At 52.8% G+C, this 21,715-nt stretch overlaps 1 protein-coding gene across 4 annotated transcripts in view; it reads right to left on the bottom strand.

Moving 5' to 3' along the window:
* SGSM1 (small G protein signaling modulator 1) overlaps nt 1-21,715 on the bottom strand; it is a 74,795-nt gene that overhangs the window by 34,218 nt on the left and 18,862 nt on the right. For all 4 annotated transcript variants that reach the window (XM_069558288.1, XM_069558290.1, XM_069558287.1 and 1 more), the window contains exons 3-11: nt 15,884-15,959; nt 11,585-11,747; nt 9,263-9,415; nt 5,829-5,896; nt 5,405-5,550; nt 5,136-5,267; nt 3,350-3,474; nt 1,289-1,356; nt 67-230 (exon numbers count right to left, since the gene is read on the bottom strand). In XM_069558288.1, the coding sequence (XP_069414389.1) occupies nt 67-230; nt 1,289-1,356; nt 3,350-3,474; nt 5,136-5,267; nt 5,405-5,550; nt 5,829-5,896; nt 9,263-9,415; nt 11,585-11,747; nt 15,884-15,959 (1,095 nt within the window). The remainder of the gene's footprint in view (nt 1-66; nt 231-1,288; nt 1,357-3,349; nt 3,475-5,135; nt 5,268-5,404; nt 5,551-5,828; nt 5,897-9,262; nt 9,416-11,584; nt 11,748-15,883; nt 15,960-21,715) is intronic.

Here is a 21,715-nt window from a genome sequence, read left to right as displayed (position 1 = left end):
GCAAGAAGGGCCACTTCCCACAGCTGACTCCCAGCCCTGCCTCCCTGGGCCCCCACAATCACTCACCTTCCCCCGCTGAGACCACAGCGGCGGGTCCAGCTGCCCGTGGGGGAGCAGCCCGTTCTCCAGGCACGAGAGGAGCTGCAGGAGGTGCCCTCCCTTGGGGAAGCGGAAGGGCGGCCTCTGGATCCCGTCCTGGCTGACCAGCACCACCGTCCCGCCGCTGTCCACTGCCGCCGCGACCCAGCCAGAGGAGACCCGGCAGGAAGTCACGATGAGGCGTGGGGATGCCCCCTCCTCCCCAGACGTTCCCAGCTAGACCCGGGGTCCTGCTCCGAGGCTCTGGGAAAGGCCCGGGCAGAAGGTCGGGGCAGTTTTCACCTCCTCTGAGTCTCCCTCATCCTACCCGCCACGGCCATCGACTGGAGAATGAGAGGCCAAGGCCAAGACGAAGGTGGGTGGCCTCCCTGCAGCCACCCAACAAAGGAAGATGATGCCCCCCTGAAACACCCCCAACAGGTTGACCTGGCCTGTCTCTGTATGGAGGCCGTCAGATAGATCCCTCTGCAGGGCATAACTGACTCTTGCTAGCATGCGTTACATGCCTTAAGCACTTACTATACACATACACAGCACATTAAAGGCACTGTCTTATTGTAATACTCAAAACAGCCCTGTGAGGCATATCTATTATTGCCTGTTTTGCAAATGATAAAACTGAGGCCCAGAGAGGTTATGTCACTTGCCCAAGGTCACACAGCTGGTGAATAGCAGAGCCCGGATTTGAACCCAGGTGTGTTTCATTAAATAGGCTGAAACCACTGTCTTCTGTGCCTTGGTGAAGCGCAGATTCCTTGCTTTCTAAAGCAGGATGGCCTTTGGCTTATTCAGAATATACCTTCTTTGAGCTATAAACTCCAGTTATAAATCATCGATTTTCAGAACACTGATCTTGGAGGGACAAAGGCCTGGATTTGGGACCAGACTAGGGAGCTTAGAAAGGCTGTCTGTGTGCCATGCTGCTTCCTCGGCTCTAAGATGGGAACGACGGTGCCCCTAGCACTGGGCTGTAGCAACAATGAAACAGCAGGCACGTGAATAGTGAGGACCGCGCCTGACACATGGCTTTGACGCTGAGCCCTTAACAAATGTCACTTGACCCTCACAACAATCCCGTGAGCAGGTACTGTTACTACCCCCATTGGCTCAGAGAGGTGAGGCCGCTCGTCTGAGGCTGCACAGGTGAGAAGGGGGTGGGGAGAGGCCCTTGTCTGCCCGCGGGCCCTACCTTGCTGGTGGCAGTGCAGGTAGACGATCTCCTCCAGGCGGATGGTCATGGCGTAGTCCCAGTAGACGCTGCAAGGGGCGGGAGGGCCAGGCTTGCAGGATGCCTGTCCCACTCGCCACGGGGAAGCCCCACCCGCAGGCTCCTCCACCCTCCTCACCAGGACCCCCTAGCCCCCAACATCCATGTCCCCAGGCTTCCCAGGCTCTACCTCCCCTTCTTCTGGCTCCAGAATCCCAGTTTTCCAACGTTCCCCCTACACAAGGCTGACCTCTCCTACCCTCCCCCTTCAGGACTCCAGACCCTGGCTTGGCTGACCGTCATATGACACTGTTCCAGACCCTGACCCAAGCAGAACCAGTGAGACTCAATTATTAGATCTATGTGAGAACTCTCTGGGGAAGAAGGGCTTCTTTCTGCTCGGAGAGTAGTGGTAAGGCAGACAGAAGTCTGGAGATAGAGAGGGCCTGGCGCAAGAAGAGCCTGCCTGTGAATGGAGTCAACAGTCAGGGAAGTAGAGCCAAGAGACGGAAAGAGGTCAGGGACTCCTCGCTTGAGTCCCTGGATCCAGCCACGCCTGAAGCCACCACCCCTGCATTTTTCTCGTTTATTTGAGCCAACGCTTCAGGCAGCTTGAGTTTGGTTTTCTGTCACCAGCAGACGCTGGAGAGAAGATGTGAGCAAGACAGATTCCTTGCCTTCACAGAACTGAGATCCAAAGGGTGGGACAGTCAGAACACAAGTAGGGACAGATTTATTACAATTTTGTGAATGCTCTAAGAAGGAGATTCAGGGCTCCGTGCAATCTGAACTCAGCTGGGAGGTCACAGAAGGTCTGATATTGAGGTTTCAGATGAATAAGGTGAGATAAGGTTCAAGGGCAAGAGTGTTTCCTGGCTCCTAGAGGATTTCTCCATCAGAAACTCAGGTGGCTGGCTGGAGTTGAATAATCTGGCCCAGCTGAGGACTGACTGTACCTCCCAATGACCCTCTCTGAGGACAGATGGAAACCTCTGCTCAGGAAGTGATCAGCTTAGAGAATATTAATCACACCAAAGCCTGGCAGTAATCGCACTGAGGCTTAACATCAAGTAACCGTGCTGTGTTTACGGCCCTGGAAGAAAGTCCTTATTCTATATACACACACACACACACACACACACACACACACACACGCATACATACATATGTATATAAACACATATATGTATATACACATACATATATTTACATTCATGTTTACAAGTATGTCTATGAACTTCTAGATAAAATCCTATAATCCTGTGACGTCTGTTTGCTACTGCAGGACAATGCGCAGGGCAGAGGAGGGTGAGGGGCAGGTTGTTAGGGCTGTGTGATGGGTGCTTGAGTTCTTTCTACTTTTATGTTAGAAAGTGAAAAAGTGAAAAGTAGCTCAGTCGTGTCCGACTCTTTGCGACCCCATAGTCCATGGAATTCTCCAGGTCAGAATACTGGAGTGGGTAGCCTTTCCCTTCTCCAGGGGATCTTCCCAACCCAGGGATCGAACCCAGGTGTCCCGCATTGCAGGCGGATTCTTTACCGGCTGAGCTATCAGGGAAGCCCTTTTTGTTAGAAATTCCCCATAAGCGAAAGTCTTGAGGGAGTCAAGAACATGTGCGATAATAATAGAATCCTCGGCCACCAGGTGTCTCAGGAGCATGACTCCAAGGCCTTTGTTGGGCCTTATAACTCACAGGGCATCCAGGAGCCCTGGACGAGATGCTCACAACCAACACCTCCAGCTTCCTTCTGCATTGGGTGATGGGTAACGGGGCTGGAGACCGGGGAGTATTGCCATTTCTGGGCTTACAAGATCTTTGTGAGTATTTCTCTCTCCCTGCGGTGTTTGCTCAAGGCACTGCCTAATTCCCATCCCCTAAGACTCTTCCAGTTGGTTCTCAGATCCCATGAATTACCCATGAGGCCACAGCTGCAGGGAGGCTGGGCCACATGCCCATAACAACCAGACAGATCAGGGCCAGGGGCGGGGCACAAGGGACAGGGCGCAATCGTCCCTGTGTTAAGGGGAAGGGAGGGACTTACCTCTTCTCATAGTCCAGGTCCCCCACAGACCCGTTCATCAGCTGGTTGGGCGTCCACTTCAAGGTCATGACGTCAGCCGTCTGGTGCAGGGACAGGTACCCCGGCACAGCCTCCATGTCATCTCTCTGCAGAGAAAGGAGGACTCAGGCCTGGTCGTGGTGCCAGAGCCACAGTGGACACAAGCCCTGGCCTATGGGACTCGCGGGCACACAACCAGAGGCACACACACGAGGCTGGCTCATTCCCTCCAAGGCCATGTCCGCTGGGAAGACCCTGACCCTCCCTCCAGGTGGCTGTGCGAAACAAAGCCTTCTGCAACCAACCACCAGGATGGGTTTGGTTCTACAGGGTCCAGCTGTGAAAGCCACCCACTCTACCCAGGGCCCTAATGCAAAGGGGGGTGGTCTTTAGAACAAGGAACGGAGCTCTGCCCTTTCAACAATACCTTTTCCAAAACAGAAGGCATTTGTCTGCCATCACTGTGGCCAGTCTTAAGGGAGAAAGAGCGCAGCTGAGCTCCATGTCCCATCCCACAGATGTTACCCAGAAGCCCCTCCCCAGATACCCGCTCCATGCTCCCCGCCCAGCAGCTCCATCCTCCGCCTTCCCAATTCATCTGCTGAGCTTCGCACTTGCTCTGCTTTATCCCAAGTGGGGTGCGGTGGAGGGGGCTCCAAGACTCACATGTAAGCGGCAGCCCTCCTCCCTGCAGACCCACCCCCAAAACATGTGGAGACAGACAACCAACATTTACTGAGCACTAAGGGTGTGCCGAGCCTGGCTCTGCTCCATCAGTATCATCTCAACCACATTGCAACCCCAGGAGGCAGCATCCTTGCCGTATTCCATCGATTCTAAGGCGCACAATTGTTTCTTTACATTTTAATGCACCTAAAGTGGGGATGCCTCTTATAATCAGCAGTTATCTTACAACTGTGACATAGTCATTCTTGCCCAATCTCGTGCAGACTCAGTTACAGACGTTTATATTGTTGACCCCTCAGTGAGGTTCTGTGTAATGGTTTTTACTCCACACGCAGACTATGGGGGCTTTTTAAAATGTCTTCGAAAAGATGATAGACTGTGATCTGATTGGAAAAGTGACTGTGTACACAGGAAGGCTGCTTCCTTCCTACATACACACCAGTATCTGCACTCCATAAATACTGGCTGTGAAGACGTTCCCCTTGATATCCTAAGCACCCCGTGCAGAGCAGGTTCAGCACAGATGAGGGAACTGAGGGAGTGAGTGATGACAAGGGAGGATGATAGATAAGACAGCGGGGTGGACAGGCAGTGGGTAGATGGACTGGAAAACAAATGGACAGATGGACAGATGGAGGTTAAAGATGGGTGGCTGGATGATTGATGGGTGGAGTTGATGACGGGTAGGATGGATGGATTTACGCATGGACGTAATGGTGGATAGATGGATGGATGAATGGATAGGTGGCTGGGTGGATATAAATACAGGCAGATGGATAAAAAATGGTGAACGGATGCATGAACAGAGGGATGGGTGAATACAGAGGCTGGAAGAGAGCTGACCGGCTGGCTGGGCGGGATACTGACAGATGAAGGGATGGATGATTGAATAGAAGGACATACCATCCTGCGGGTGAACAGACGGAGAGATGGAGATATTGGCAGATGAATGAACAGGCAGATCAGTGAGTGGACGGATGGATAGATGGATGAGCAACCTGGGCCCCCAGGGATTCCCCTCCTCTGTAACCTGGAGCCAGACCCGCAGTGGAAGCCCTGGGCCCGAGATGGGGCCTCTCACCGGCTGGACCAGAACGTTGTTCTTGCCGTAGAGCAGGGTGGCACGGGAGTTCTGATGCAGGGACTCCACATAGTCACGGGCAGAGAGGGAGGGCCGGTCGTCCATGCTGCCGCTCGAATGCCTTTTCTGGATCTGGCAATGTGAGGGGAGGTGGCGGGTGAGGCCTGAAGTGACCTTCAAGGCCCCAGTCCGCTCCCTACCTCCATGCCCAGTCCAGAACTCAGCCGGAGTGCCCCCGCCCCGGAGCCCCACCGTCCCTCCCCACTCACGCAGAGGGCCGGACGCTTGGTGGGCGAGTCCTGCCTCAGGTGCGAGCTGTGGATGCGGTGCCTCTGGACGAGCTCATCGGCCGAGGGGTCCGTCCAGAAGTGGTCGGACGTCTTCATCTTGGTGTACTCCAGGGCGCAGGGCCCCACTGCGGAGCAGACGGGGCTGGGAGCCCATCGCCCAGGAGAGTCCTCCTTCTCTTTTCCCACCAGAAGGACCACTTATTTCCCCACCCCTTCCCTCCAGCAGCTAGGGTACCCCAGGCTCCTGCCAAACAGGGACCAGCACGAGAGCTTGAAAGCGAGAGGCAGGGAGCAGTTTTGAAGGTGGGAGGCTGGAGGGGGGCGAGACAGGCCCTGCGGAGATGCCCCCTGGAGCCGAGACCGAGATCCAGATGAGGCTCAGAGCACTGGCTAGGCCACTTACCCAGCAAAGACGCAAGGATGGGGCCGTCCACCGGGTCCATCAGGAGAGCTTCCTTCTCGTAATACTTACTAGCAAGAGAGGAAAGGACATGCAGGGTTGGATGGTGACCAGCAGAGGGCGCACAGCCAACTACAGCCTGATGGTTGAGAGCCGACAGACTGGGTTCAATGTCCCTCTGGTCACCCAGTTACTGCTGTGAGCCTCAACTGCCCCATCTGTAAAATGGGCATAATGATAATATTATGGGCTGCCTAAGGACGTTTGAGAGCGATAACAGGTGTCAGGCACTTAGCACGGCACTTGGCTGTAACTGCCTAATACAAAGGCTGTGGAAGAGCCTTAATGATAATAACAGCAACAATCATTAGAAGGCTGTTGAGGCCTGGCTGAATCTGTCTGGTTCTCTTGCATTTTCCATCTCAGACAGGAAGTCACTTAGAGGCTCAGATGACGTCTGCCCTTCTAATGTTATCGAGGCAATAAAACACATTTTAGCTGTGGTGTGTCCCTGAAAGCTGTACTAACAGGCCTTCCCATCTGGGTAACCAGTGCAGATGATGCTGGCCTGACATGCTCAGAAATGCCTCCTGGCCTCCGACTCTCCAAATAGCAACGCAATGCTGTCAGTACGGTGTTTGTGCTGAATGGTTTCCGTTTTTGTTCGTTTGAGGTAACGTGTGTGTGTCCGACTCTTTGGGACCCCATGGACTGTCAGGCTCCTCTGTCCATAGCATTCTCCAGGCAAGAATACTGGAGCGGGGAGTCATTCCCTTCTCCAGGGGATCTTTTCGAACCAGGTCTCCTGTATTGCAGATGGATTATTTACCGTCTTTGTCACCAGATCAGATCAGATCAGTCACTCAGTCGTGTCCGACTCTTTGTGATCCCATGAATTGCAGCATGCCAGGCCTCCCTGTCCATTACCATCTCCCGGAGTTCACTGAGACTCACTTGCATCGAGTCCATGATGCCATCCAGCATTGTTGTGTCCTGGCCTCAAATTCTTTGCAAATTCATACAGTCTAGAAACATAACTCCAGAATGGAAAGGCCCAGAGAAGGTAAGTGACTTGCCTGAGGCCACACAGCAGGTAGATGTAGGCTACATCCAGCCAGTTCAGCTCTTCTTCTCGTTCAACAGCAGGGGGTGAAGAGGCCAGAATCTAGAGTTGGACATACTAACTGGGAGCCCAGCCTGGCTCCTCCCTCCCTGTGTGTCCCTAGACAGGTGACTACCCTCTCTGAGCTTCAGTGTCCTTAGCTATAAAACAGGAAGAAAGACAGAACTCACCCACCCAGGGCTGCTGGGAGGAATAAATGTCCAACTACATGTATTAAGTTCCGACATCAGGAGAGGTTCTCACTAAATGCGGCAACATGATTGTAATATCACCCCAAAGAAATCTTCAGTCATCCAGAACCCTGACTGCAGCAGAATGACATGCTCTGGACATGCTCAATGTCAAGTTGATACATTTTGGTGTCAGATCTGAAGCTAATACTTAGAGACACTTTCCAGTCCACAGCTCAGCTTCTGTTTCCCAAATCAGCACAGTTATGTGACCATAACCTGGAAATAATGCCTTAAAAATCGCAGGCATAGATGGGAGCAAGATGTGACTTAGAGGGCAACCCCAGGGAGTCTCTTCAGGGTGATGGGTTCTTTGGTATAGTATTCTGTAGCCTGAGTGTGGTGTTGGGTTTTATGAAACTAGCCATGTATTAAAGTTTCATAGAATTATATAGCAAAAAAAAAAAAAAAGTGAGTTTGGTTAACATACTATGCCAATGGCAATTTCTTGGTTTTGAGACTTGTACTATGGTTATGCACGATGTTAACACTTAGGGTAGGCAAGAATTCTCTGTACTACTGTTTCAATTCTGTGTGGATCTAAAATCCAAACTGTTTAATGAAGAAACAGTGCGTTGGTATTGCTACTCTGTGTCTTAGATGCTCAGTCATGTCCAACTCTTTGTGACCCCATGGACTGGGGCCTGCCAGGCTCTCTGTCCATGGAATCCCCCAGGCAGGAATACTGGAGAGGGCAGCCATTTCTTTCTCCAGGGGATCTTCCTGATCCGGGGATTGAACTCGGGTCTCCAGCCTTGCAGGCAGATTCTTTACTATCTGAGCCACCTTGGAAACCCTAATAAACTAATAAATAAATAAATAAGCTACTCGAATAAACCACTAAATAAACATGACCAATGTTTCCAGCAGGAAAACTCAGGCTCATGTGCCAAAGGCAGTAACTACATAGACCCTCGACCCGCAGCAAGGCAGGGGGCAGAGAGGTGCTATAAATTACTAGAAGGTGAAGAGGTTAACTGGAGCTCTGGAGCCTGAATTTCTTTCAGTTCCTCTCCAGCCTCCGGGCCTTTGTGCCTGCTGTTTCCTCCGCTGGGAACACTCTTCCCCACACCCTTCTGCTGGGTAACTTCTGCTGGTTAACACGTCCTTCAAATTGAAGTTTGACTGTCCCATCTTCCAGGACACTTTCCCTGACTACCCAGAGGAAACTAATCGCCACCCATCATCCGTCCTGGCACACTCATCACAGATTAGCACGATTACCGAGGGTCTGTTCTCCCTGCTAAATGCGAGCTTCGTGAGGGGAAGCGCTTTGCTCTGCACGTTCACACATATTTTCCTAGCAAACGGGCAAAGGAAAGGAGTGCTGGCCGTGAGGACTCTCAGATCATAGATCTGCCAGGAGCTCCTCACTGCTCTCTTCATAATATCCAACTTCTTTAACATGACAGGCAAGACCAGTGTATCCTCAACATCTAGGTTGGTGCCTGGCATCGTAAATGCTCATTAATTATTTAGTGGATGAGTAAACAGATCCACAGATGAATGCATGCCAAGAGGACTCACACTATAAAACCTCTGCGGCTGCTGCTAAGTCGCTTCAGTCGTGTCCGACACTGTGCGACCCCATAAAACCTCTATACCAGGCCAATCTGAGCTAGGAGAGGAAATGTAAAAAATACCCCTAGGCCTTTCCAAAATGCTGTGTACTCACTAACTCCTTTTCTCGCCTCTTCTCCAGAGTGGCAGCGATTCCCATCCTGCCCCACTCACCAGAAGACACAGCAGGGGCACAGAGAAGCTAAATGACTCCCCTAGGGTCACACAGTGAATGGACTGTGGGCTTAACTCACGGGAAAAGAAACATCTCTTAAGACTGCAAGATCCTTACACCCCACCCCAATTCTGAAGATCCTGCATTGCTATTAAGCACCCAAGTCGTCCCAAGGTTCTAAGCTTGGCTAGTTTAGAGTCAAACAACCAGGAGGTCCTTATTAGTCACTTTCAAATCCAGTGTATATATCAAGAGGGCGAAAAGAAAGCAGCTCTGCGAGCGAGGGCGCAATTTCCAAGATCGCCAGCAGGTGGAAGCAGAGTGCACCAAGTGTGTTTCTTCCACTCACCTGCTGTTTTCCACAAGGTAATGAACAATTTTGTCCAGGACCTTCTCAAACAAGGCCGTGCGGATCCACAGGTGCTTGATGGCAAGCGGGGACAGGTTGGGGAGTTTTGGCAGCTTTCGCACATTCTCCTGGAGGCCCTGGATCTGATTTCGCCTTTGAGACCAGCAAACGAAGAGAACAGATACTCACAACAGAGGAAATCCAACAGGATCAATATGCAAATAGGAAAGTGTCCAACTCCTCTAAGAAATGAAAGAACGGCAACTAGAACAGCAGCAGGAGCCCACACTGCTCCTGGAGAATGGGAAAAGAGTTGGAAAAATAACAACACCCAGCGAGTGTGAAGACGGGGTAAAACTGACCCTTTCATACACTGGTGATGAGTGAGCCAGATTCTCATACTGAAATCTCTCTGTCTCTTACTTTCTCTCTCCCAGCTGGAAAGGAGTGCTGGCCAAGAAGAGTATTGGATTCTTCTCTCATTTTGGAGGCTCCACCATTGCTCTGGAGAAGCAAGCTTTATAACACGACAAGCAGGGTGCTCCACAACCTTGCCCCTGTCCACCTCTCCAGCCACCTCCTTTCCACTCCCTGCCTCTGACCCCAGGATCCCGCCAGAGATCTCTGCAGATCCCTGAAGCTGCCAAGCTTTCATCTGAGGACTTTCTGTGAGCTGCTGCTTCTTTCTGGCTTCCCTCCCCACTCTATTATCTGGTTGAACTCTACTCACTCTTGAGGTCTCAGGGAGGGCACCCCCTCCGACAGGAAGCCCTCATGAGCCAGCTGAAACTGGGAGGGGCCCCTCCTCTGTGTTCCCTGGATCTCTGCAGCTTAACTTCTGGCTCACTTCTCTGTCTTCCCCTCCACAATGGGGACCTCAAAGGCATGGATTATGCAATTCAACTGCTTTTTAAATAAAACACCGAGAGTCTACCACTTGGCAAGCTTTGGCCCTGTTTCACACCTGTATCTCTGGGGTCCAGCAGAGTGCCTGGTGTGTATGGGGGCTCAGTAAATAAGTCCATAAAAGACCGATTGCAAAAATGAGTGAATGGGCCCCTGGAATGGACATCTCTCATTTCTCCATTACAAAGTTGTTCCCAATGTTATGGAAGGTCCATGGAAATCCACCCCTTTAAGAAGCTATCAGCAGACACCTGGGAATTTAGCAGAGGGACTAAAGACCAGGTGGCTGAAGAGTCAGATTCCGAAGGGGAACTCGCAATGCCAAGTCCAGAGTGCTGCCCATCATGCAGTTCTGGCCAGCAGCCCTGGGCTGGCAGAGTCTGAAGGGCAAGGAAAGGGCCATTTCTCTCCCAGTGAAGTGGAGTGGCCACTCATGGCAGCGAGGGCAGACTCATGGCATGCCTGTCTGCCTCTCCCTTCTCTTGCCCGAAACACATGTGGCTAATCAGTCTATGCACTCTTTCCCACGAAGCCCACTCACAGCTTCAGAACTTTCCACAAGGCAGTTCTCTGCTGGTCTCTGGGCTCTTGTAAAAGCAATGAGCTCTGGCCTTACAGCCAGAGCTCTCCACCTCACAGCCACCAGCACCAACTAGGGATGAAACCTATTCGCCACCCCTGACCAGGCTCCAGGTTGGGGGCTTGGTTGTGCAGTTGGGACTCGGGGTGGTTCTGGTGGGAGGCACTCATTTACGCATTTTCAGGCCATGAGCCACTAAGACAATGCCCCTATAAATGGCCACTTCACCGTGAGCATCAGATCCACGCAGATGGAGGCCACGTGATTAGAGCATCAGATCCATGCCGACGGAGGCCACGTGGTTATGTTAAACTTTGATCGGCCTGCATTTGGCACAGGCCTGGCTCAGTAGGCACTTACTCATTCAACAATCGTTTCCTGGGCATTTCCCGGGTGCTGGGTGCTGTCCCAGACACTGGTGACCGAATGGGGAGCAGCATAAGTGCAGCTGCCTATCCTCAAGGAGTTCAGAGGCCAGTGGGGGAGACCGATAACAGTCAGGTTAACAGTAAATGAATGAATGAAAAATTATAGGTGGTAATAACAATTGGGAAGATAAGCAGAGTGATACAAAAGAGAAAATGGGGCGAGGGTTAGAATTTACTACTAGTTAGAGGACGTTGCCATCCCTGGGGATGACAAGGGAACCACCACGGAAGGTTAGGGGTGTGAACTGGGTGGAGGGTACAGTGTGGGCACGAAAGGCCCTGGCAGCTTTGAGGAGCAGAATGGAGAGTGGAGAGGGTGCTGGGAGGCACAGGCTCTTGCGGAGCCCAGGGAGGAGCACCGGCTGCCCACTGGGGCGCCCCAGCCCATACCCCGCGCTCAGCACTCACGCGCTCTCAATCAGTTGCTCCAGGTCCTGCACCTTGCGGCTCAGCTCCTCGGCCGGCGGGAAGCTCTTGCCCACTTTCATGAAGAGAGCTGCGATTTTGTTGCTGCGCAGGAAGCCAGCCGCCCGCCTCCGCAACCCGTGCAGGACGCAGGCCTCCACGGCCGCTGCAGGGACACCGCGGTCAGCAGGCCCCGCCCATGACCCTCCCCCCCCATGCCCAGCCTGGTTCTGGGCTTTCTCGGTCACACATAGGTGCCTTGAAGGTCTGGGGTCCCCAAAGTCACGAATTTCATGATAGCATCACTATGATCGCATCATAGTGAAAAGCTTGTATGTCTCTCCACCGTCCAGCCCCTCAAAAGGGAGCAAGAGGGCCTGGTGGTGAACCCAGGCTTGCTGCCCTGGGTCAGAGCACCTCTGTTCGCATCTTCTCCTGTCCACTAACCAGCTGTGTGATGGGGTGAGGGGAATCACTTCCCCTCCGCATGTCTCAGTTTCCTCATCTGTAAAACGGGATAGTATGAACAGTAACCTCATAAGGTTGCTGTCAGGATAAGATGGGGAAAAATGCATGGAAAGTGCTTTGCTCAGAGCCTGGCACGTGTGTGCGCTTCATGAAGGTTAGCTATTACTCCTCTCGCTGAGGGAGGCGAGCCGGGACTGTGCGACTGCCTAGCTTTATTTCAGTTAAAAGAACCACACTGATGTCATTACTGTGCCTTCAGTAACAGCTAACATTCAATCTCTGCCATGGCCAGGCAGAAAGGAAAACCATCCGTTTTCCAGATGTAGAAACTGAGGCTTCCAGAGGTGAACTGAATTGCCAGGGCCACCCAGCAAATAAGTGATGGAGCCGGGATTCATACCCACGTCTGAGCCCAAGGTGTGCTCACAACATCTATGCCTCCACCAAGGCCCTTTGAAGAGAGGTTTCAGTCATAATCTCCCAATTTCTGTGTCTCCCCTGGAGGCTCTGTCCAGCCCTCCTCAAACAAGAGACCCGGGGTGTAGCCTGGGTTCTACCACTAACTTGCTGTGTGACCTCAGGCAAATAACTTTCCCTTTCTGCCCCTCACTGTTCCCTTCTAAGAAACAGGCCCTGTGCACGCCATTCTGATGGCCTCTATCTTACATATCTGATACTTTCAGCAGCCTTAGCTTTTTTTAATTTAAAAATTAATATGTATTTATTTGGTTGTACCGGGATCTTCAGTTGCGACGTGTGGACGCTTAGCTGTGGCATGAGGGATCCAGTTCCCTGACCGGGGATCGATCCTGGGCGCCCTCCGTTGGGAGCGTGGCATCTCAGCCACTGGACCACCAGGGAAGTCCCTCAGCAGCCTTTATCTTCTGACTGTCCGTCTTACACAGCAGCCTAGGAACTCACTCTGGTATGCACTAGGAGCATAATCCATGTCTATGGGCTGGGCGTCAGACCAGTGTTAAGGTTCACCTCCCCTAATCCCTGTAGTGAAACTCATGGGGCCACTGTTCTAGTTACTATCGTTTCACAGAGGAGGATACCAGCACGTGCAGGGTTAAGAGCCTGGCAAGGCCATGCCACGCGTAAGGAGAAATGCTGAGAAGTTTTGGGGTGATTGCTTGTCCTGTTCTTGCTGCTGCTGTCAGCAATGACTTGGCTTTAAAAGACTTCACATACTGCCTAATCTGCTCATCGAATTAAAATATCCTGGGTGATGATCTTTAAAATAGCTTCGATTTTGCTTACATATCTAGGACTTTTCATTTGCTTACATTGATTAAATTCATGATCTAGTTCAGCTTGGTAGACATTGTTCCATTTTTTTCTGACAATGGTTCATAAGGAACAATGGACAAAGGAAACCTTCAGGCCTCATTTAATGCCAGCATGTTTCTCTCACCCCTGAACTTTGATCGGAGTTAGAGAATTATTATGATTTTTATCACTTGCTAAAATCTTCTAGGTCTTGATCTTCTAAGTCTTTAATTGGTAGGTATGCTAGCAAGCCCTGAAACAGACATGCATATTAAGTTTTTTGCAAATAACAATGTCCAGGAGAAAAAAGAAAGCCAGGGATCTGTATCTATATTTATATATCAGCTCAGTTCAGTTGCTCAGTCGTGTCCAACTCTTTGTGATCCCATGAGTCACAGCATGCCAGGCCTCCCTGTCCATCACCAACTCCCGGAGTCTACCCAAACTCACGTCCATCGAGTTGGTGATACCATCCAACCATCTCATCCTCTGTCATCCCCTTCTCCTCCTGCCCCCAATCCCTCCCAGCATCAGGGTCTTTTCCAATGAATCAACTCTTCATATGAGGTGGCCAAAGTACTGGAGTTTCAGCTTCAGCATCAGTTCTTCCAATGAACACCCAGGACTGATTTCCTTTAGAATGGACTGGTTGGATCTCCTTGCAGTCCAAGGGACTCTCAAGAGTCTTCTCCAACACCACAGTTCAAAAGCATCAATTCTTCAGCACTCAGCTTTCTTCACAGTCCGACTCTCACATCCATACAAGACTACTGGAAAAACCATAGCCTTGACTAGACGGACCTTTGTTGGCAAAGTAATGTTTCTGCTTTTTAATATGCTATCTAGGTTGGTCATAACTTTCCTTCCAAGGAGTAGGCGTCTTTTAATTTCATGGCTGCAATCACCATTTGCAGCGATTTTGGAGCCCCCAAAAATAAAGTCTGACGCTGTTTCCACTGTTTCCTCATCTATTTCCCATGAAGTGATGGAGATATATATTTCCATATACTTATGTGTGTATATGGGCATGTGTATATATGTATTTTTACATACATAAAATATTTTTTGGGGAATTCCCTGGTGGTCCAGGAATCAGTGCTTTCACTGTCATGGGCCCAGGTTCAATCCTTGCTCAGGGAACTAAGATCCTACAAGAAAAGCAGTGTGGCCAAATATATAATTTATGTATGTGTACATATATATATATTTGGCGGGGGGCTTCCCTTGTGGCTCAGCCAGTAAAGAATCCATCTGCAATGTGGGAGACCTGGGTTCCATCCCTGGGTTGGGAAGACCCCCTGGGGAAGGGAAAGGCTGCCTGCTCTGATATTCTGGCCTGGAGAAAGAACTCCATGGACTGCATAGTCCATGGGGTGGCAAAGAGTCAGACACGACTGAGCAACTTCCACTTTCATTTATAGTCATGTACTTAAAGATATATCCCCTAAAAAAATAAGATCTTGCCCAAGGTCACCCAGCAAAGGAGTGGCAGAGATGGGGTTTGAGCAGAGCTGGGCAGCCAGACAGCAGAACTGACATCTGTGGTTTCCCAGGCTGTGGCGTGTGCTCAGATGGCTGTGGGCCGATGGGCAGTGTCCCCAGCCACCTGGACGGAAGCTGATGGGCCCCTCTGTGGAGCCAAGACCGTGAGAGGGGCATGATAGCTTGTCCTTCGTGGAGAGACACTCCACAATCATGAGGTTAAAAGGTCTTCGGGGAGGAAGAAACACTCCCATATATACGTACACCCTGCGTATGTGCTGAATCCTGACTTCAGGGACATGCGGGGCCCGTGGCTCTAGCCATTGTGAAGGTGCAGTGAGCACCTGGCAGCGGGGGCCTCACAGGTTCAAGGAGAGGGAGAGGGCTGAGTCACACTCCGAGCCCCGGGCCTGCCTGCTTTGCTGAGCCAGCTGGGAGCGATCCCCCGGGAAGTGTCCACGCTTCTTGATTCCTTAAAGTCCCCATCCATCCTGTCTCTCTACCTGGCTGAGGAAAGGACGCGGAGCCCATCCCTCAGAGGCAAGCCCCCCGGTCACCTGGGGTGGGGTCGCTGTGAAAGGAGCCCTCGGGAGGGGAGGCATCTCTCCGAGTCGACCGTGATTACCCCTTCCTGGGGCACAGAAGGTGAAAGGGAAAGTGAAGTCGCTCAGTCGTGTCCGACTCTTTGTGACTCCCATGGACTGTAGCCTACCAGGTTCCCCTGTTCATGGGATTTTCCAGGCAAGAATGCTGGAGTGGGTTGCCGTTTCCTTCTCCAGGGGATCTTCCCGACTCAGGGATTGAACCCGGGTCTCCCGCACTGCGGGCGGACGCTTTACCCTCTGAGCCACCAGGAAGTCCTCCCGGAGCACAGACGTCATTTCTAATCTCTTCTCTAATCTTTTCCCTATTTCCAAACTCCCTAGTGGAGTCCCTTTGGAATCTGAAAAACACTTTGCAGTTACGAAGCGGCGAAAGCATGACCTTTGGGGACCTCTGCTCAAAGAAAGCTGCCATGGCTCTGGGGCAGCCCACAGAGAGAAAGCTGCTTTTCAAGGCCGCCTGGGGCCACCGACTCACCGCAGAAGGAGATGATGTGGCTGCTGTCCTCGTGGACAAACTTGCGCGTGACGGCCTCCTCCATGATCTGCTTCACCTGGAAGGCAGAGGCACTGGAGGGTGAGACCCCACTCTACCTGGGGAGCGAGCACCGCAGGCGGCTGCGCTGTCTCCGCTCCCGAGCGGCACTCTCGGGTTGCTTGGGACGGTTCGGTAACTGTGTTCCCTCCTCGCATTCCCCGTGTTTTCTGCAGGGCTGAGGCCCGTGGCTCCTGCTGCCCCCACACTTCACCCTGAGATGAATTCTTTTTCAGGCTCTCTGCAGAGTGGGCTTCTTTTGAGATGGCACATGAAGCGTCATCTCCTTCCCCGTCTACGCAACCTAAAGCACCCCGCCTCCAACTTCTTCCATCCCGTTATAGTTCCTTCAGGGTACTTCCTGTACTATTTCTTTGCTCACTGTCTGTCTCCAACTTCTAGAATACAAGTTCCTCGAGGGCAGGACCCCGTCTGCCTTGTTCACCGTTATATCCACAGAGCCTAGAACAGGGCCTGGTACATAGTAGGTCTCCACAAATACTTTCTGAGTGGATGAATGAATGAATGAAATGAGTATATATAAAAAATTGGGGGGGCACAATATGAAATATCAGCCCTGAGATCCCGTAGATCAAATCCCTGCTCAGGGACCTGTACCAGCTGGACCTGTGGTCTTATTTTGGGAAACTGAGCTCAGCAACACGTAGAAATTCACCCAGAAAGGCAGACCTGGCCCAGAGTGGAGACAGATTTCAAGATGGGTCTGAGTCCCCAGGCTGTGTGCTCTCCACACTACATCCCTCAGTCGATCAATGCTCACTGAGTACCCGTGAGGGGCCAGGCACAGGGGACACGACACTGAAAGGGCAGTCATGCCTCTGCTCACAGAGGTGACCCTCTGGTGGCCTGGACGCCCATTCTGCTTTGCTGGATTCTTGGGTCCAGAGTCATTGTAGTACTTTAAGCAAAACGTTTCTCCCCTCTGGGTCATCAGTTTTCCCACCTTGAGGAGGTGGGAAGAGATGATATCAAAGCCTGGCCCCAGATCGAACATCAGCAGGGCTTGACGTGGGAGTCTGGAATCCACCCCCATCGATGGGCCCCCTTTCTGGCTGCCCCGAGGGCCACCCAGACTCATCCCGGCCAGCCCATCCACGCACAGATCTGGGTGCAGTGTCAGGCTCCCAGCGCCCTTCCTTTCCCTTCCTTCTGGTTGCCTCCTGGAGAAGAAGACAGAACTCAAAGCATCCTTAGCCGTGTTCTCTGGAAAATCATGTGGCAGTGCCCACCCTAGCTGGTATGCCACCTCCGCCCTTACACAACCAAGTCAGCACCTGCCTTGTGAACAGCTCCCAACCTCCCGGCCCAGCAAGCTCCAAGCCGGGCTCTGCCAGCGGCATTTCAAAGTCTGAACCCTAGCTAACCAAGCCTGAGGAACTGGTCCCGTTAACAAATGGGGAAACCAAGCTCAGGAAGATGAGCTAGGCCACCCAAGGCCACATGGCTAGGAAGGAGCAGAGCTGGAATTCCAACCTGTACCAGTGTTTCTCACCTTGGCTCCAGCCCCTCCAGCTGCTGCTGCTGCTGCTAAGTAGCTTCAGTCGTGTCCAACTCTGTGCGACCCCATAGACGGCAGCCCACCAGGCTCCCCCGTCCCTGGGATTCTCCAGGCAAGAACACTGGAGTGGGTTGCCATTTCCTTCTCCAATGCATGAAAGTGAAAAGTGAAAGTGAAGTCACTCAGTTGTGTCCGACTCTTAGTGACACCATGGACCGCAGCCCACCAGGCTCCTCTGTCCATGGGATTTTCCAGGCAAGAGTACTGGAGTGGGGTGCCATTGCCTTCTCCAGCCCCTCCAGCTGCTAACTGTATTTCCTCAGGCACTGCCCTGCCTAGAGGCTCGCCTTTGGCCTCCTTCACTGCTAATTCTGATCCTGGCGGAAACATCAGCTGTTTCGGTTAAACCTCCTTGTCTGAGGTCCTTACGGTGGCTGCTTTTGTAACACCCATCAGATTTATGCTGATTTTGTTAGCACCTGTGCCCCTTGCCAAGCTGGTGATCCCACGAGGGCAAGCACTCCATGTCTCCCTGATTTACAACCGTGTCTCCAGCACACAGCAGGTGCTCAGTAAAGTTGTGTTTGACTAATGAACAACTTGAAGGATCATGACTGACTTTCTGCTTGGGTAGAATATTTTAGTCGGGGAAAAAAAAAAAAGCTTTCTTGTTACTATGCGAAACACGCTTAGCCGTGTCTGACTGTTTGTGACCCCATGGACTCTGTCCAGGGGATTCACCAGTCACTACAGCCATGGGTACATAGAGCAACAGCGTACTGATCCCTGGAGCAAGCAAAGGCACAGAGAGGTAGAGTAACCCGCCCCGGGTCACACAGCTGGTGAGCAGTGGGTTCAGGGCTCGGATCCAGGTTTACCTCATGCCAGGGGCTGCGCTCCTTCTACAACAAGCCGTCATACAGATAAAACCAAAACAAAAAGAAAACCAAAATTAACCTCCCCGGGGAAACACGGCCACCAAGGGGAGCCTGCACGGTGTGTAAAGAAGGGTTGCAAGCAGGTGGACAGAAAGAGCCAGAATTATAGTTTCTGCGTGTATCACTGCTTCCAAAGCTCTCTCCTACCTGCCTCGCCTCTTTGGATCAGCAGAAGAATGGCATGGTAACACCCTCGCCTTGCATAGGGGAGGAAACTGAGATGGAGGAGGGAGCACACTCCTTTACAAAGGGCAGTTCAGGGTCCTCCAAAATTCATCCACTGAAACCCAAACTTGCACTATGATGGGGTTAGGAGCTGGGAACCCTGATCTACAGCCAGTCTGCCAGAAGTACAAGGAATAGCCTGAAATTTGTGATCGGTGCCTGAAATCGGGGGATGGGGGTCAGTATTATGGGACTGGGCCCTTAACCTGTAGGATCTGATGCCACCCCGGGTAGATGGTGTCAGAACTGAGTTAACTATAGGACACCCAGGTAGTGTCAGAGAATTGTTGTGTGGAAAACCCACACGTCTGGTGTCAGATTACTGTGTGGGGGACAGCTGAGAGCAAAGGAGAAACACACAAGAGGGGCGTGTTTTTGCAGCTCTCCGACTGAGCACAAGAACACTCGGCTCTGCGGGCCTGGTGTGTTTCTTTTAGCAGCAGGACAGCTCTTGTGGGGGAAGGGCAGGGTGGCGGGGAGGGTCAAAGCCTGTCTGCCCCACGCCACGGCAGGCCCCAGCTCCTTCCAGAGAGAGGGCTGGCTGCCCTCTAAGCAGGTCACAGCCCTCCTGCCGACGCCCTCCTGTTCCTCGGAGGTGGCCATCTGCCAGTCACCCTCTGGAGTGGCTCTGACGCGGGGACCCTGCTGCCCGCTGCCTCCTCCGCCACGGTGAGTGCAGAGACGACCAGGCCCATCGGCTCCCTCCACAAAAGGAAGCTCTGAGCTTCCTGAGGACACGTGAAAAATCCCTCAGCTTCGACTTCTGGTTCGGCCATCAACTAGGAGGTGCCCTGAGCCTGGCACTGCCCCTCAGGGCTGTGGTTTCCCCCTCTGACCTCAAATACCTGCTCAGGATGCCTTAAACTCTTTCCCTTCCCTTTCCTTGTCACCTTCTTTCCAATCCTCTAAACTGTCACCTCCCCTAATATTACAGGCTCAGCTGTGGCCCTCCCCGGGCCCCCACCAAATACGTATCTTGAAATCCTATCCTCAGTTCCTCAGAATGTGACGGTATTTGGAGGTGAGATCTTTACAGAGTGATTAAGTGGAAATCAGGACATTCAGAGCGAGCCTGAATCTGTTATCATCTGGGGTCCTTACACGAAGAGGAAATTTGAACACGGACGGTCACAGAGGAAGCGCACGTGAAGATACAGGGAGCAGACTGTCATCGGCAGCCGGTGGGGGACACCCGACACAGACCCTTCCCGCGAGGCCCTCGGAAGGAACCCGTCCTGCCAACACCTTGATCTTGGACTTCCAGCCGCCAGAAGTGTGAGGAAATGCATTCCTGCTGTTCAAGCTGCCAAGCGTGTGGTACCCTGCTATGTCAGCCTGAGCAGACTCACACCTCTGCCATCTTCCTCTCTCTCCAGAAGGCCTGGAGCATCCCGACCCATGGCGCTTGGCAGGGAATACCGATGAAGTGCAAGCGGGGTGGGGCCTTGGTGGGGGGTGCTTTTACTTCTTGGAGCTGCAGGAGGGCCTGGCCAAGCAAAATGAAGATTCAGAGGTCTGCTGGTGGCAAAACCGTGGGCAGGTGTTTTGCTCTGGGGGCAAAAAAACTGGGGGCGGGGGTTGCTCTGTGCACTTGAGTGCTAGCTAGAGGGCTTTCTGGTTTGGGGCTGGAGAGGAAGGAAGAGTGTGGAGTGCAGGGGCCATGGGCCTCAGGGACAGAGAGAGGAGGGCAGGGAGAGGGGTGGGCCGTGAGAAGGTTCTGATGATGTGGCAGCTGCCACAAGGCACCACTTGGATCCCATGAGGACTGGAGGCTGGGAGAGCTGCTGGCCCCTCAGAACAGGGTCACCTCAGCTGCACAGATACCCCTCCAAAGTCTCGCTCCTTCCCGAGGTCGGGGGTGGGGTGCCATACAGGGAATGATGTGGCTGTGAAGATCCAGCATCCTTGCCCTCACACGGGACAGGTCACGGGGCACTCCCAGTTCCCCACGGGGATGGTGGGGGCTGCCAGGGGCTTCCGCGGAGCCCAGCTCAGGGCCCAACTTCTCCCTCCACCCATTCCCGCTGCTCCTCCTCACCTCCCCTGGAGCTGACCCCAAGAGCGGACCCCTGTAAACCTCCTGCATCCTGACCTCCATCTTAGCGCTGACCTCCCATCAACGCGTCTGGATAGCAATCTCCAGGGACAAGTTGCAAATGATATAAACGCAGGGGAACTCATCTGGGCAGAAGGCAGGAGAATCAGCCCTTGGGTACTGAGCTCGAGGTAGGGAGAGCCGAGGAGATGTAGTCAGACAGTCCTGGGCTGGAGGGGCCCTTAGTCCTAAGAGCCACACCCTAAGAGAGGCACCAGGTACATGCAGTGGGGACTGGCAGAGCTGCTCCAGGAGGGGCCGAGAGGCACCAGTGCCAGCTGAGAACTGGTTACAGATACAAACGCTCGGCCTCACCCTGGACCTACTGAATCAGAAACCCTGGGGTGGATATCAAGACCCCCAAGCGATCTTCTTCACGCTCATACTGCACAGAGGAGCTAAGGAGATGGAGACGGAGGGTGGGAGAGAGTAGGGAAGGGTGGGGGAGGATATAAAACAGGGAACTGTCCCCAAATCCTCAAGGAGGAGATGCGGCAGTCACGGCTGTGTCCAGGGACCCTCCCCACACAGCAAGCTCCTCCTGGGAATGCCTTTCTCACACCCTGGTCAGGCTGGGGGCAGTGGTGGCTCCTGGCTCCCCAATGTTAATATCACAGAGTGCTGCACGCTTCCTGTGGTCTCTCAGCATCCTTCCCTCGTAGACAACAGCCTTTTATTAAATTCATCTTAATGTCCTCGGTTTGGGGGAGCCATCTGCTTCCTATCGGCACCCTGACTGCACACATGCCCTGTCTCAAGTTCAAAATCTGCGGAGCAGAGAAGACTGTTTGCGTGCAGCTGTGGATCCTGAAACTCAGGTCTTGAGGTCACACAGTCAGGAAGCTGGCTGCAGGGAGGAGCCCTGGGCATGGATCCAGGGCGGGGGGGCTGGAGGGGAGAACGCAGCGCCGAGGTGTTCTCAGCCTGAAGGAGGGGTTCTGGTGAGTAAAGACCCCTCCCCACTTCCGCTGGCTCCCAGCTGTGGGCTAGAGCGTCTC

This window comes from Ovis canadensis, chromosome 17 (genome assembly GCF_042477335.2).
Source record: "Ovis canadensis isolate MfBH-ARS-UI-01 breed Bighorn chromosome 17, ARS-UI_OviCan_v2, whole genome shotgun sequence".
In the NCBI taxonomy this organism is placed as follows: Eukaryota; Metazoa; Chordata; class Mammalia; order Artiodactyla; family Bovidae; genus Ovis; species Ovis canadensis.
The sequence above is the reverse complement of the archived record's forward strand: the minus strand, read 5'-3'. Positions and strand labels throughout refer to the sequence as shown.